This window comes from Heteronotia binoei, chromosome 11, assembly GCF_032191835.1.
Source record: "Heteronotia binoei isolate CCM8104 ecotype False Entrance Well chromosome 11, APGP_CSIRO_Hbin_v1, whole genome shotgun sequence".
NCBI classification, from domain to species: Eukaryota; Metazoa; Chordata; class Lepidosauria; order Squamata; family Gekkonidae; genus Heteronotia; species Heteronotia binoei.
The window spans coordinates 42,099,666-42,112,991 of record NC_083233.1 but is presented as its reverse complement, the minus strand read 5'-3'; the positions used below and the strand labels follow the sequence as shown (position 1 = coordinate 42,112,991).

Here is a 13,326-nt window from a genome sequence, read left to right as displayed (position 1 = left end):
TAGCCTGATGTGACCTAGTAGTCATGCTGCCTTTTATGAGAAACCTAAAATCTTTTAAAATCACCCCTATCTGGCCCAGTTGAATTTTGAAAGAAGATAAAGCCCTAAACTGGATTAATTTTTTTTTAAATTTCAAAAAACACAATCCCTAAAAACACCCTTATTAGTGGGGCAGTCTATTTAGTGGCCCTAGCCAAACTGAAAGCACCCTAGACTCCAAAAATAACTCTATAAAAACAGCCCACACACCAACCAGAGGTAATTTAAAAAAAACAAAATGTGACAGAAAGAAACATAACTTTCCCCCCCCACCCCCCCACCCCAAAACCCCGAGAACCAGGAAAAGGGACAACAGGACAGGATGCAAAACCAACAACAACGGATCCAAACAAATGAGAAAAGGCCAAGAAACTCAAAAAAGTGACCTTTTAAACAATAAAAAACCTCAGGTCAAATCAGTCAACAACACTCCCCCCATAAAAAAACAACAACAACCCAGAACCAGGAAAAGGGACAACAGGACAGGATGCAAAACCAACAACAACAGATCCAAATCACTGAAAAAAGGCCAACAAACTCAACTGTTTAAAAAGTGACCTTTTAAACAATGAAAATTAGGCCAAACAGCACCCCCCGCCGCCAAGAACCAGAACCAGAAGAGAAAAGGAACAACAGCAACACAACACAGCAGCAACAAATCAAACACAGAATCCTTTTAAAACAGTAAAAAACTTGACTTTTAACAATACAGGAACTTTACCAACCCCTCACCCTCAAAAAACCTTCACCCTAGCCCCAAGAAATCCAAGTCACCCAAATCAGGAAAAGTAAAAGGACACTGAACTTTTAAAAGTCCTCTCACTAAAGTAAGATATAGGCAAATTGGCAACCCCCCAGGCCCCCACCCCCAGCAGAACATCCTAACCCTAACCCCAAATAAGCTACCCAGTACCCACCCACCCAAATCTGGATAAGTAAAGGGGCTCTGAGTCTTAAAAAGTCCTTTTACTAGCTAAAATAAAAGCAAGAACCCCAAGACTGTCTTCCCTTAGATGTCTTCTCTTCTCCAGGCAGGTCAGGCAAGGCTGAGAGAGAGCAGCAGCAGCTGAGGCCAAGGGCCAGTGCAGCACAATCTCTCTCACACACCAACACCAACACAGCAGTAATGGAATGGAGTCCAGCCAGGCAGACTCCTTAAAAAGGTCCTCTGGCCCTACACAGAGCAGTTTCAAAAAATACCACTGCTCTGTGATTGGCCAGAGAACACTGTTTACTTGGATACCCAAGAAAACAAAATAACAACAATGTTGCTGATGGCTGGGGGATTAGCTCAGCCATCAGCTACACAACAGCCCTGCAAAGCATGCATTTTGGATTGGCTGCTGGGGCTCCTCTCCCCGTTCCTCCCTGATCCCAGAGGTGCTATGGGAGGGGTGGGAAAACGCTTCCAAAGGTGGGAAAGGAGGCAAGCAGCTCCCCTGAAGATGTAGAAGCTCCTTTCCCGCCTTTTCTATGGACTTCCATATACTTCCGAATATTGATTCGGAAGTATATGGGGAGCCATATATGGCTCCCATATAATGGCTTCCAATTGGATTCGGAAGTATACGGCGCTGTATACTTCTGAATCAGGGGGAATTTGGAGGTTTATTCAGTTCAGCCGAACCGAATGCACACTCCTAATGCATGTACCTTTCCATCAATATTTTGAATCACAAAGGCTCTTTGTGGGTGTGTGGGTGTGTATGTAATTCATTCAGAGGACCTAGATTCTCTAGTGGTCTGCTTAGTCCTTGGTTCCGATCTCTTTTCAGTGATGGTGTCGCACTGTGACCTCAACAATGAACTGTAAACTGGATATTGGATCTTCAGTATTGTTATCTCCACACTGCAAACGGGAGTCACAGAGAGAGAGAGAGAGAGAAAGATGCCTAAGGCTGCTTGCAAGTTAGCAACAAAGTCAGCATTTGAATCAAGGACTAAGGAGATCACTGCTCATTCTGTTTTTACCTTCCTTGAACATGATGTGCTACTATGGTTATATTTTATTATAGTGGGTTGGATCCTGTCAGCTTGGTTGCTGGTGCAAAAGGGAGCAGAGAGTCTGCTTTGCTTCCCATGAGGCTGCACTGAAGATCATGAGGCCTACCTGGACAAATGCTATGTGGGACAGGACTGTAATACAGAGAATAACTGGTTGAGAGGGAGTAGAAAAGCTTGCTGGATCCAACAATCCATACATCGATCACCCAGCAATCTAAAAACAAATTTGAATAGCCAGCAAAGTCTGTAAAGGTTCATGTAATCATGATTCAGAGGGTATTACTCCTTAAAGGATAACACTTTGCCTTCATAAACAAGGAATTCCAGGGACTTCAAAGCTAGAGATGTAAAATTTCTGGGGATTTGAAACCAGGGGGTATGGGGGGCATGAGAATTTTTTTTGGGGGGGAGGGACATGGGAATTTTAAGAAAAATAGAAATATATATGTTGATTTTTCTATCAAACTGAAACTTCATTTACTGATTTAATACTGTGAAATGATTAATTTATAATTTAACATTTTGTTAAAGCTGCCCTGAGTCCGCTTGCAGAGAGGGCGGGATAGAAATTTAAAGTAATGAATAAATAATAAATAAACATTTAAAAATGTACTGTTTGGTATATTTATGGAATTAAAAAATATCAATATTTTCATCTATAAGAAACATTGCAAATATAGTATAATTAAACACACTGTGACAAATTTATTATTGCCAAAAATATTTACATTTTTAAAATCAGGAAAATATTGTATGTGTCTACACAATAGGACAGTGTCCCCCCCAGTACTCCCATAGATTTCTCAATTTTTCCATTGGAAAAGTCTTCAGACATTTTCATGTTACAGATTTGGAAGGCATAAAATGCTTTGTAAGACAAGGTTTTTCTCAATGGAAAAGAAAAATATTTCACAGGAGGTTCCCCTCAAGAGCTACCCTAAAAAAAAAACATTTGGAGGGGACACCCCCCACCCCCTCAGTTTCTTTGTTTTTTCCTCCAGGCCCTCACATCTCTACACAGAGCTGAATTAAACCAAAACCAATACAAGTTTTCATTATTTTACTTTTAAGGACCGTGATGAAGGAAACGAAGTCTTTTGCCATCCAGACACGCCATATGGAAAGGAGGATTCTTCAGACCCCTTCCCAAGCCAAGCCACTGACTGCCTCTCAACAGCAGCCACCTCAAGCAATAACAGCACCCAAGCCCAGTCCACCAAGGACTCCGTCACCCAAAAACATTGTGACTCAATTGTCCATCAGCCACATTTACAAAAGCCATTCCTCCGAAAGCTTTCATTCTGAGGAACTGGAAAGTATTTATTCAGTGGATCATTTTGGCCAGTTATATGGATCTTCACAGAGCACATCTAGAGAGTCGCTAGACAGCAAGGGATCCGAGGCTGAAGAGCAAGGGGAAAGCAGTGAGTCAGAGAGCATAATTCTTCTTGCCATTCATGGCATGTGACCTACAAGATCATGCCTGCTTTGGTGATAAACTATTCAGGTTGCCCAGATGCAACATGCACTGGCTTTGGTCCAAGAAGTCAAGGATATGCTTGGATGTTTGCATTGCAGCTGCATGGGAAGCTGAAAGGGGATGGTAATATCCATCTTCCCAAGGATCAAAGTGAATCAGCAGTGAATCCCATTTCATTTTTCAAAACCAATCATAGCAAGGATGTAACCTACAAATTCCCTGCCCCAGAACCCTAAGAAACTGGAATAAGGTTTGATCATTGTGACTTGAAATCTGAAGCCGATTTCTGAGAGTAACTACATGACCCACTAAATGGATTTTTTGAATCATATTAAACAAATAGTGGTAATGGCAAATGGAGAGTTCTCCTTGACTGACCTGCCTTTATGTCAACAGGGGTTTGTTATCTGTGGATCTAAATTGTTTAGAATGTTATTCAGAGGTGGCCAATGGTAGCTCTCCAGATTTTTTTGCCTACAACTCCCATCAGCTCCAGCCATTGGCCATGTTGGCTGGGGCTGATGGGAGTTGTAGGCAAAAAACATCTGGAGAGCTACCGTTGGCCACCCCTGTTATACATTATGTATTTGCAACAGAAGTCTCATTCCCAAGAATCTCAGCCTTAGAAAAGCTTCCCGTCCTCATTACTGTCAAGCAACAAGAACTGTTTGAAATCTTTAATATAAACAAATTCTGGCATTCAGGTAACAGGATACATAATAAGGTCTTTTATAAGGTAGCACTTTTTGCTTTGGCTGCTAGCAAAATCAGGGCAAAGGCAGTACCCAGGTAGACAGTAAAATGATGTGGTTAACTTGACAATTAGGGCCTGATTATGGAATTGCTGGGATGCTGTATGTAACTAAGATTGTGAGTAATTCAAATCTGAATGTGTTAATTTTAGAGTCCTTGACTGTTTTTAACTTGTAAGTTGCTGTAAAGTTGTAATGGCCAATGGCTGTACACAATACATTTTAAATAATAATAATAATAGGTAAAGGTAGTCCCCTGTGCAAGCACCAGTCATTTCCGACTCTGGGGGTCACATCACATCACAATGTTTCCAAGGCAGACATTTTTTAAAACGGGGCGGTTTGCTGTTGCCTTCCCCAGTCATGTACACTTCGCCCAAAGCAAACTGGGTTCTCATTTTACCGACCTCAGAAGGATGGATGGCTGAGTCAACCTTGAGCCGTCTACCTGAACCCAGCGTCCGCCGGGATCGAACAAAGGTCATGAGCAGAGCTTCTGCCATGAAAATGTTGTGATGCGATGTCACCCCAGAGTCAGAAACGACTGGTGCTTACATAGGGGATTTACCTTTACCTTTATACATAATAATACACTTATAGTAAGATTGCTGTTGTTATCAACAATAAAAATTATTTACTTTCCTAGTACTCAGGGCTTTTTTTGTAGCAGGAACTCCTTTGCATATTAGTCCACACACCCCTGATGTAGTCAATCCTCCTGGAGCGTACAGTAGGCCCTGTATTAAGAGCCCTGTAAGCTCTTGGAGGATTGGCTACATCAGGGGTGTAACGTACTCGAAGCGGAGACGAGAGTAGGGCAACATAGTTTATTAGGAGCACGTTGCAAGAGAGCGAACACGCGGGCCGGGTCCCGCTTATGTACAATCCCGGGTACAGCCTACTGGGTTGGTTGGGCCAATCCAGCCCCGTTGAACTTCCCGCCACAGCTGGAGATAGGCGGGGACAGTTGCCCCCCCCGTCGGGTCGCATGACATTTCTTGATACACTACACCCCTCCCCCCCTGGTTAATGTACAAAGTCCTGTAAGTATGCGGGGGGCCGGCGCTCCCGAGTGGACCGTCTGGGGGGTCCCGGTGGCGGCGGCGCGGCCGCCGAGGATGGTGCCTCGGTAGGTCCTGGAGTGGACGGGGGCGGCCCGTCCGGTTCCGCGGATCCCTCGGCTTCGGTCGGTTCCGGTACCTCCGGCGCCCGCATCACGGATGTTGGGATCGCGTCATCTAGGCGGTCTCCGTTAGGCTCCTCGCTGGATATAGCCTCGTCCGTGTCCGTGGGGGCCTCCGGAAGGGTGCGGCGCCTCAACTGATCAATGTGCCGCCGTAGTACCTGGCCCCCCTCCGTTGATATGTCGTAGTGGCGGGACCCGGTTACCCTCAGTACCCGCCCCGCCACCCAATCGGGGCCCCTTGCATAGTTTCGGGCGAAAACTGGGTCGCCCGCGAAGAAGCCCCGGGCGGCGTCTCGGACTTCGGGGCTCCCGCGGGTGTCTGAAGCCCGGTCGGGATGCAGCCGGTCCAGCCGGGTTATGAGTTTGCGTCCCATGAGGAGCTCAGCCGGGCTGACTCCTGTGACCGGGTTAGGGGTGATCCGATTATCGAAGAGGAACGCGGCCAGCCTGTGGTCCCAGTCCCCCTGTACAATTCGGCCGAGGGCCTCCTTTGTTGTGCGGACCATCCGCTCCGCCTGGCCGTTGGTGGCCGGATGGAAGGGAGCCGACCTTATGTGCCTGATCAGGTATCTTTGCAGGAACGCCTGGAAGTCGGCTGAGGTGAAGGCGGCCCCGTTATCAGAGACTATGGTGTCCGGGATGCCATGTGTGCATAGGACCCTGCGCAGAGCTCTGATCGCGGCTGTGGACGAGGTGGACCCTACGGGGATGACCTCCAGCCATTTGGTGTAGGAGTCCACTATTATGATGAAGGTCTGCCCCTGGAATGGGCCCGCAAAGTCGATGTGGAGTCTCGACCATGGTTTCCGGGTGGACTCCCACCTAGTGACGGGGGCGCTGGGCGGCTCGGGCCGGGATTCCTGGCAGGTCTGGCACCCGCGGACCCAGCCCTCGATCTCCCCGTCCATTCCCGGCCACCAGACGTAGCTCCTGGCCAGAGCCTTCATTCGCACTATGCCGGGATGAGTCTCGTGTAGGGATTCTAGGACACGCTTTTGGAGCGGAGGTGGAATCACTACCCTACTGCCCCAAAGTATGCAGCCCTTGTGTGCGGCTAATTCCTCCCTCCTCGCCTTGTAAGGCTTGAATTCTTCCCCCATGTTTCCCTCTGGCCACCCCCTCACCACCCAGTCGAGCACCCGTGCCAGTGTCTTGTGTTTCTGGGTGGCCTTGGCCACCTCCGTTGCGTGGAGGGGCGGCTCTGGGAGGCTCTCTATCATCATGACCTGGTGTGCGGGTGCGGGGTCCGGACCCGTCTCCGGAAGCGGCAAACGGCTAAGCGCATCCGCGTGTCCCATAGCCTTGCCGGCCCTATGAACCAGTGTGTACGTGTATGAGTTGAGGAATTGGTTCCACCTCAACACGCGCTGTGAGAGTATTTGGGGGGTTTGTCGGTCTGGGGCCAGTAGACCTAAGAGGGGCTTGTGGTCCGTGGCAATGGTGAACCTTCTCCCATATAGATACTCGTGGAACTTTCGGACCCCTGCCACGATTGCCAGGGCCTCTTTATCTATCTGCGCGTAGTTGCGCTCGGCTGAAGTGAGCGTGCGGGAGTAATATGCGACCGGTACCTCCCTCCCGTCCGGAAGCTGGTGCCCCAGGACTGCTCCCACCCCATACGGCGACGCATCGCAGGCCAGGATGACGGGGAGGGCCTCGTCAAAATGGTGGAGCACCGCATTTGACACCAGGACGTCCTTGACCGCCTGAAACGCCGCGGCCTGTCGTTTGCCCCAAACCCAAGGGGCTTTTTTGTCCAGCAGCCGGTGAAGGGGCTCCGCCAGGGCTGCCTTGTGGGGGAGGAAGGAGTGGTAAAAGTTGAGCACCCCCAAGAAGCTTTGGAGCTCCGCTTTACAAGTGGGAGCCGGGGCTTGCACGATGGCTCGGGTCTTTTCTTCCGTGGGGTGGATTCCTGCTGCGTCAACGGCGAACCCCAGAAACTCTACCCGTGGAACCCCCAGCAAGCATTTCTCTCTCTTGACCTTGAGCCCCGCTGCCTGGAACCGGCGGAGCACCTCTCGAAGGCGGTTGCCGAATTCCTCGGGGTCCGGGGCGGCGACTAAAACGTCGTCGAAAAACGGCTGGACTCCTGGGATCCCTTTAAGGAGAGCGTCCATTAGGCTCTGGAAAATCCCCGGAGCGACGCTAACCCCAAACTGAAGCCTCTTTACCCGGAAAGCCCCCCTGTGGGTCACGATCGTTTGGGCCTCCGCCGTCTTATTGTCTACTGGGAGCTGCTGGTAGGCCTGGGCCAGGTCTAGCTTCCCAAATATCCTAGCCCCCGCTAGGGCGGCCAGGACATGGCTCACCACCGGCACTGGATAGGGGTTGTCCTGTAGTGCCTTGTTTATGGTGCATTTATAATCGGCACAGATCCGCACCTCCCCGTTTGGCTTGATGGGGGTAACGATGGGGGTTTCCCAGGTGGCGTAGTCCACCGGCTCCAGGACGCCTTGTGCCGTGAGGCGGTCTAACTCTGCCTCGATCTTAGGTTTCAATGCGAACGGAACCCTCCTGGCCTTGAGCCGAATCGGTCTGACCGTGGGGTCTAGGGGCAGGGAGATGGGCGGCCCCCGGTAGCTCCCTAGGGACCCATCGAATACCTCGGGGAATTCCTTGCAAATCTCCCCGAACCCCCGGGGCGTTATGGTCTGGCCCACCCCCTCCACGCGGATTCCCAAGGGTTTGAACCAGGCTAGACCTAGCAGGGTGGCCAGCTGGCGCTTAACCACCAGGATGTCCAGCGGGCCGTGGAAGGACCCCCGCTCGACTTGTACCCGCGCCCACCCCGCAATTTGCACCGGGTTCTTCTGGAAGTCCCGGAGTATGAAGTCTGCCGGCCGAAGTTGCAGCCGCTGGCGGGGACACAGTTCTCTTAGGGTTTCTTCCGCAATAAGGGAAATGGAGGACCCTGAGTCCACCTCCATTTGGCAGGGGTTCCCCTCTATAAGGACCGCCACTTTGATTTTATCGGGGGAATCGTGGGGCAAGTTCAGTACCTGTAGGGACGTGGAGTCTACCGCGTGGGACTCCGCGGACTCGTGGTACGTGGTCGGCTTCCTGCGGTTGGGCTTGGCTCGGCAAGCCCTGGCAATGTGGCCGGTCTTTCTGCAGCTCCTGCAGTCCCAGGTCCGGTATTGGCAGTCTCTCCGCTCGTGGGGGCCGCCGCAGCTGGCGCACTTGGTGGCCGGGGCTCTCTCCGACGCTGGTGGCCGGTCGGTCGCTCGGGGGCGTTGGGTCGCTCTGTTGGGTGGCCCGGCTGGGCGGCGTAGCTGATGGGCTTCCTCCTCCTCGGGGCCGTCTTGGTCCAGCTCTCCGTGGTGGGCAGCTTCCATCTTGGCCCGGGGAAACGTTCGTGCGGTTCGTTCCCATGCCACCGCTTCGCTGAAGGCGGCCTGGAGAGTAAGCTCTTCTTTGGCGAAGAGCTTCTGCTGGAGCCTCTCGTCGCGGAGGCCCCACGTGAATCTGTCCGCCAGGGCTTCCTCCAGTTGGGGGAGGTTGCAGTTCCCGGCGAGTTTACGGAGGGCCGCCAGGTAGTCTGCGGCGGACTCGCCCGCGATCTGGTCCCGTTTGTGGAACAGGAACCTGCGAGCCACCCGCGAAGGCTGTGGTGAGAAGTGTCCCGTGAGGAGTCGGATGATCTCGTCGTAGGATTTCTCTGCCAGACGGGCGGGTGCCGAGAGACCCTTGGCGATCTCGAACGTGGCAGGCCCGCAGATGCTCATGAGAACGTCCCTCTTCGCTCCGGCGTCAGTGATCTTGTTGGCCCGGAGGTAGAACTCGACCCGCTCCGCGTAGGACTCCCATCCCTCTGGATTGGTTGGGTCGAAGGGCTCGAGGTAGCCGGTGATTCCGCTTTGGTTGGCCATGATGGCGGCGACAGTCGCTTGTTGCCCAGATCTCCGTCGTAGCCGCTGCGGCTAGAATCCCATCCTCGTCGCCAGTGTAACGTACTCGAAGCGGAGACGAGAGTAGGGCAACATAGTTTATTAGGAGCACGTTGCAAGAGAGCGAACACGCGGGCCGGGTCCCGCTTATGTACAATCCCGGGTACAGCCTACTGGGTTGGTTGGGCCAATCCAGCCCCGTTGAACTTCCCGCCACAGCTGGAGATAGGCGGGGACAGTTGCCCCCCCCGTCGGGTCGCATGACATTTCTTGATACACTACAAGGGGTGTGTGGGCTAATATGCAAAGAAGTTCTTGCTACAAACTCCCCCCCCCCCGCTAGTACCCTTAATGTACATGGCACTTGGCTAAATATATAAGCCAAAAGTCCCCAAGCCCTGCCCCCTGAGCCTACATTCTAAACAGATGCTTCAAATCCTGAGACCATCCATAGTGATGAATACCAACAGTCTGTTGAATAATTGTGGCACCTTAAAATAAGGGACAATTTACAGAGGGGACAAATGTGAGGGCCAGTTTGGTGTAGTGGTTAAGCATGGTGGACTCTAATCTTGAGAACCGCATTTGATTGCACATTCCTCCACATGCAGCTGCTGTGTGACTGTGGGTTAGTCACAGTTCTCTCAGAGCTGTTCTATCAAGAGCAGTTCTTAAAAAGCCCTCTGAGTGGCACTTAGTTCACAGGGTGCCTGTTGTGGGAAGAGGAAAGAAAAGAGATTGTAAACTGCTCTGAGACTCCAAGTGAAGGGTTGGGTATAAATACAGTCTCCTCCTCCTCCTCTTCTTTGTCTTCTTCTTCTGATATATCGTCTAGTCTGGTAGAATAGCTAAGAGCTAAGAACAGAATAGCTAAGAGGATCTAGAAAACCTGGGTTCAAATCAACAAGCTGAAATGAAATCCCAACAAAAAGGAAGTGCTACTGGTGGGGTGGGGGGAGGTCTGATCCTGTAAATGAGTCATCCCCAAGTTCATACCTTGCTGGTGCTTCTGGACAAACAGGTGGCAGTGGATGCTGATGGTGCCTTTCAGCAGCTTTGGCCCTCCCTGGCAGAAAAGGTCTTGTCACTATGGTGCTTGCCCTGGTAACATTTCAATGATATCACTGCACTATACTCGGTGTGGGGCTTCCCTTGAAGACTGTCTGGAACCTCTAGATCAGGGGTGGGGAACAGTGGCTCTCCAGATGTTTTTGCCTACAACTCCCATCAGCCCCAGCCAGCATGGCCAATGGCTGGGGCTGATGGGAGTTGTAGGTAAAAACATCTGGAGAGCCACTGTTCCCCACCCCTGCTCTAGATAGTATTGGTTAGATTTTATTTACGGCAAAAGCCAACATCTTAAACAAAAGGGATAACTATACATATACACAAGAACTATCTGTAAAAACATGATAAAAATATTATAACATTATTAAAATTGAAAAAATACAGAAATGGCCATTAAAACAAACATACTCTGGCATTTTAAGCTACTAGTAATTTTCTAGTCCTAAACCAAATTAACTATTTTAAGAGTAACTGCAGGATATTTGCCCTCCAGGAGATCTTTAAATTGGCATATTTTTGACTGCTAGTAGGGGGAGTAATGGAAGGCAGGAGGGATTCCCTATGCTTACTGTTCACCTTGCATTGATAAAAGACATGAACTAATGTACAAATAGTACAGAATGCTGCCTCCAGAGTGTTGACTGCAATCTTGTTACATATCACTCCAGTCTTGTTACAGCTATGCTGGCTTCCAGTTTGCTTCTGAGCTGAATTCAGGGTGATGGTATTAGGCTTTAAAGCCATATATGGCTTGGGGCCAACATACCTTAAGGATCTCCTTCTCTCATATGCATCTACCCACTCACTCCAGTCATTCTTGGAGGGTCTGCTTCTAGGATTTCCAGGTCTAAATGTTGTGCCAGTGGGGGAGGGACTTTCCAAGAGTGGGGAGGAACATCATTAAGTGCCTTTGTAAACTGGAAGTGATGGGGGCATGTCAGGGACATTGGGGAACAATGCTCTAGTTTGGTGGCAAAATTCTTATGGTAGAGTTCAAATCATAGAGTTTTGCCCAAAAATGAGAGCATCATCCTCCCAGCATCCCCGACGTGCTTACGTCACTTCGTGGTTTCCATGTTCCCGCCGGTAAGAGGGGGTGATGGGGCGGGAGGGGGAGCTGCTGAGACCAGGAGACCCCTGCCCACAATGGTGGGTCTGGCAACCCTACCTGCTTCAGTTGTCCCTGTCATTTTAAGGCTAGATAGCTTTCTCTGTCATGGCACCAAACCTTTGAAGCTCCCTCCCCAGGGAGATTTGTCTGTCTCCCCTCTATCAATGTCTTTTGCCACCAACAAGACTTTTTGTTTTGTCTGGCCTAACCCCAATAATGGATATTGGTCCTCTTTCTAGTGTTGTTTCATTTGTGTATATTAATTGAACATATAATGTTAACTATATTTTAATTGCCTAGTTGTTGTTTTTTATGTTCACTGCCTTGTGGACCCTGATTGGGTGGAAAGGTGGTATAAGTTTTTTAAAATAAAAAGACTAAGCAGTTGACTCTGGCAAGTACTTGGATGGGAAACCTCCTTGGAATACCAGCAATCAGGAGGACAGTGGCAGGCTTTATTCAGCCACCACTCTGAATATTCTCCAGGCCCCCAGTAGGGGTCAGTCACCAGAGGTCAAAATGTTGGGAGGTTCCAAGCCAAGCATCCCTTCATCAGAGTTTGCTGTTTCTCAGTGGGTGTCTCCTATAGCAGTAAACATGGTGCCTCTCAAGATCTTCTGAAGAATCTCCTGAATGGTAAGGCAGGATTGGCTCTTTGCTTGGGGAAGAGAAGCTGCTTGGTTTTCATCTCCCCCCAAAGGTGAGGGTTTATTTTTGTATGGCCACAGAAAAAAGATTTACAGGCAAAGAGAAGTATGAAAATGTGCACTGCCGCCAGACATGGAGCACATGACTGTGATGGGCTTGCCTGGGAAAAGCTCAGCACTTTATGAGTTGGTTGACCAGCAGGGAGTGATCTGAGACTACTCCTCCCTCCTTTCAGGGGGTAGCTGTGTTGGTCTGCAGTAGAACAGCTAAATTCAAGTCCAGCTGTTCTTGTTGTTTTCCTGCTCTCTTTGCATTTTATTCCAAAGAAGCCCAAGTGCCAGGAAACACATTGGTGAACACCATTATACTTTTGGGTGCCATGCTGAGATTTCCCAGATTATAACATCTCTCTAGGACTCAAGGGTCCTGGGTTCAAATCTCTACTCAGCTGCAAAAGCTGACAAAATGACCTTCAGTCTGCCAAACTTACCTCCTAAAGATGTTGTGAGGATAAACTACAGAAAGGAGAAATCCCATATGATGCTCTGAGCTCCTTAGAGAAATGGCAAGATAGAAAATGTAGTAGGCCTCTGGTAACAACTCTAGAACTAGTATAGTGCCATACAGCCCCTCAGATAATCTCACCTCACCATGCAATTAAACAGTTTTGCCGCTGCAGTAGCTGCAGCTTTTCAGTTTCGCTTTCATCTTCCTTTGCATTTGCACAATAGGTGAAATCAAGTCTTCCCCAGGGACAAAGATGGTCAGATCAGCCAATTAAAGTGCATTTGTGTGTGTGTGTGTGTGGGGGGGTCATTACAACTCCAATGGACTCCAATGAGAATGTGCAAAAACTTGTGTGAATAGCCCTCAACAATAACTTAGACTTTAACATCAAATGGTAAGGCTTGATAAAAATACAGTGTTTGCTTATAATCACTGACTAATTGGTTAATCTGCATATTGCTTCTACAATAGGCTGCTGAACATCAAACTGTGATCACATCACTGGGTGGGGTGGAATGAGGACTTCCATCAGGCTGTGTGACAATGTGCAAGCGTGAAATTCTACTGACTGCATTATACTCCACTGCACTGTTTTAGTATGATTCTATGAACAAGCTTCCTTGGGAGGTAGTGGGCTCTCCTTC

At 49.5% G+C, this 13,326-nt stretch overlaps 1 protein-coding gene across 1 annotated transcript; it reads right to left on the bottom strand.

Annotated features, from left to right (window-relative positions):
* Positions 1-5,970: 5,970 nt before the first annotated feature.
* LOC132578977 (uncharacterized protein K02A2.6-like) lies at positions 5,971-9,306 on the bottom strand (the record flags this gene model as incomplete). The annotated part of the gene is made up of 4 exons (XM_060249130.1): positions 5,971-6,583; positions 6,743-7,182; positions 7,312-8,424; positions 8,977-9,306. Coding segments are annotated over 4 exons (2,496 nt in total), but the record flags the coding sequence as incomplete, so codon positions are not given.
* Positions 9,307-13,326: the final 4,020 nt, after the last annotated feature.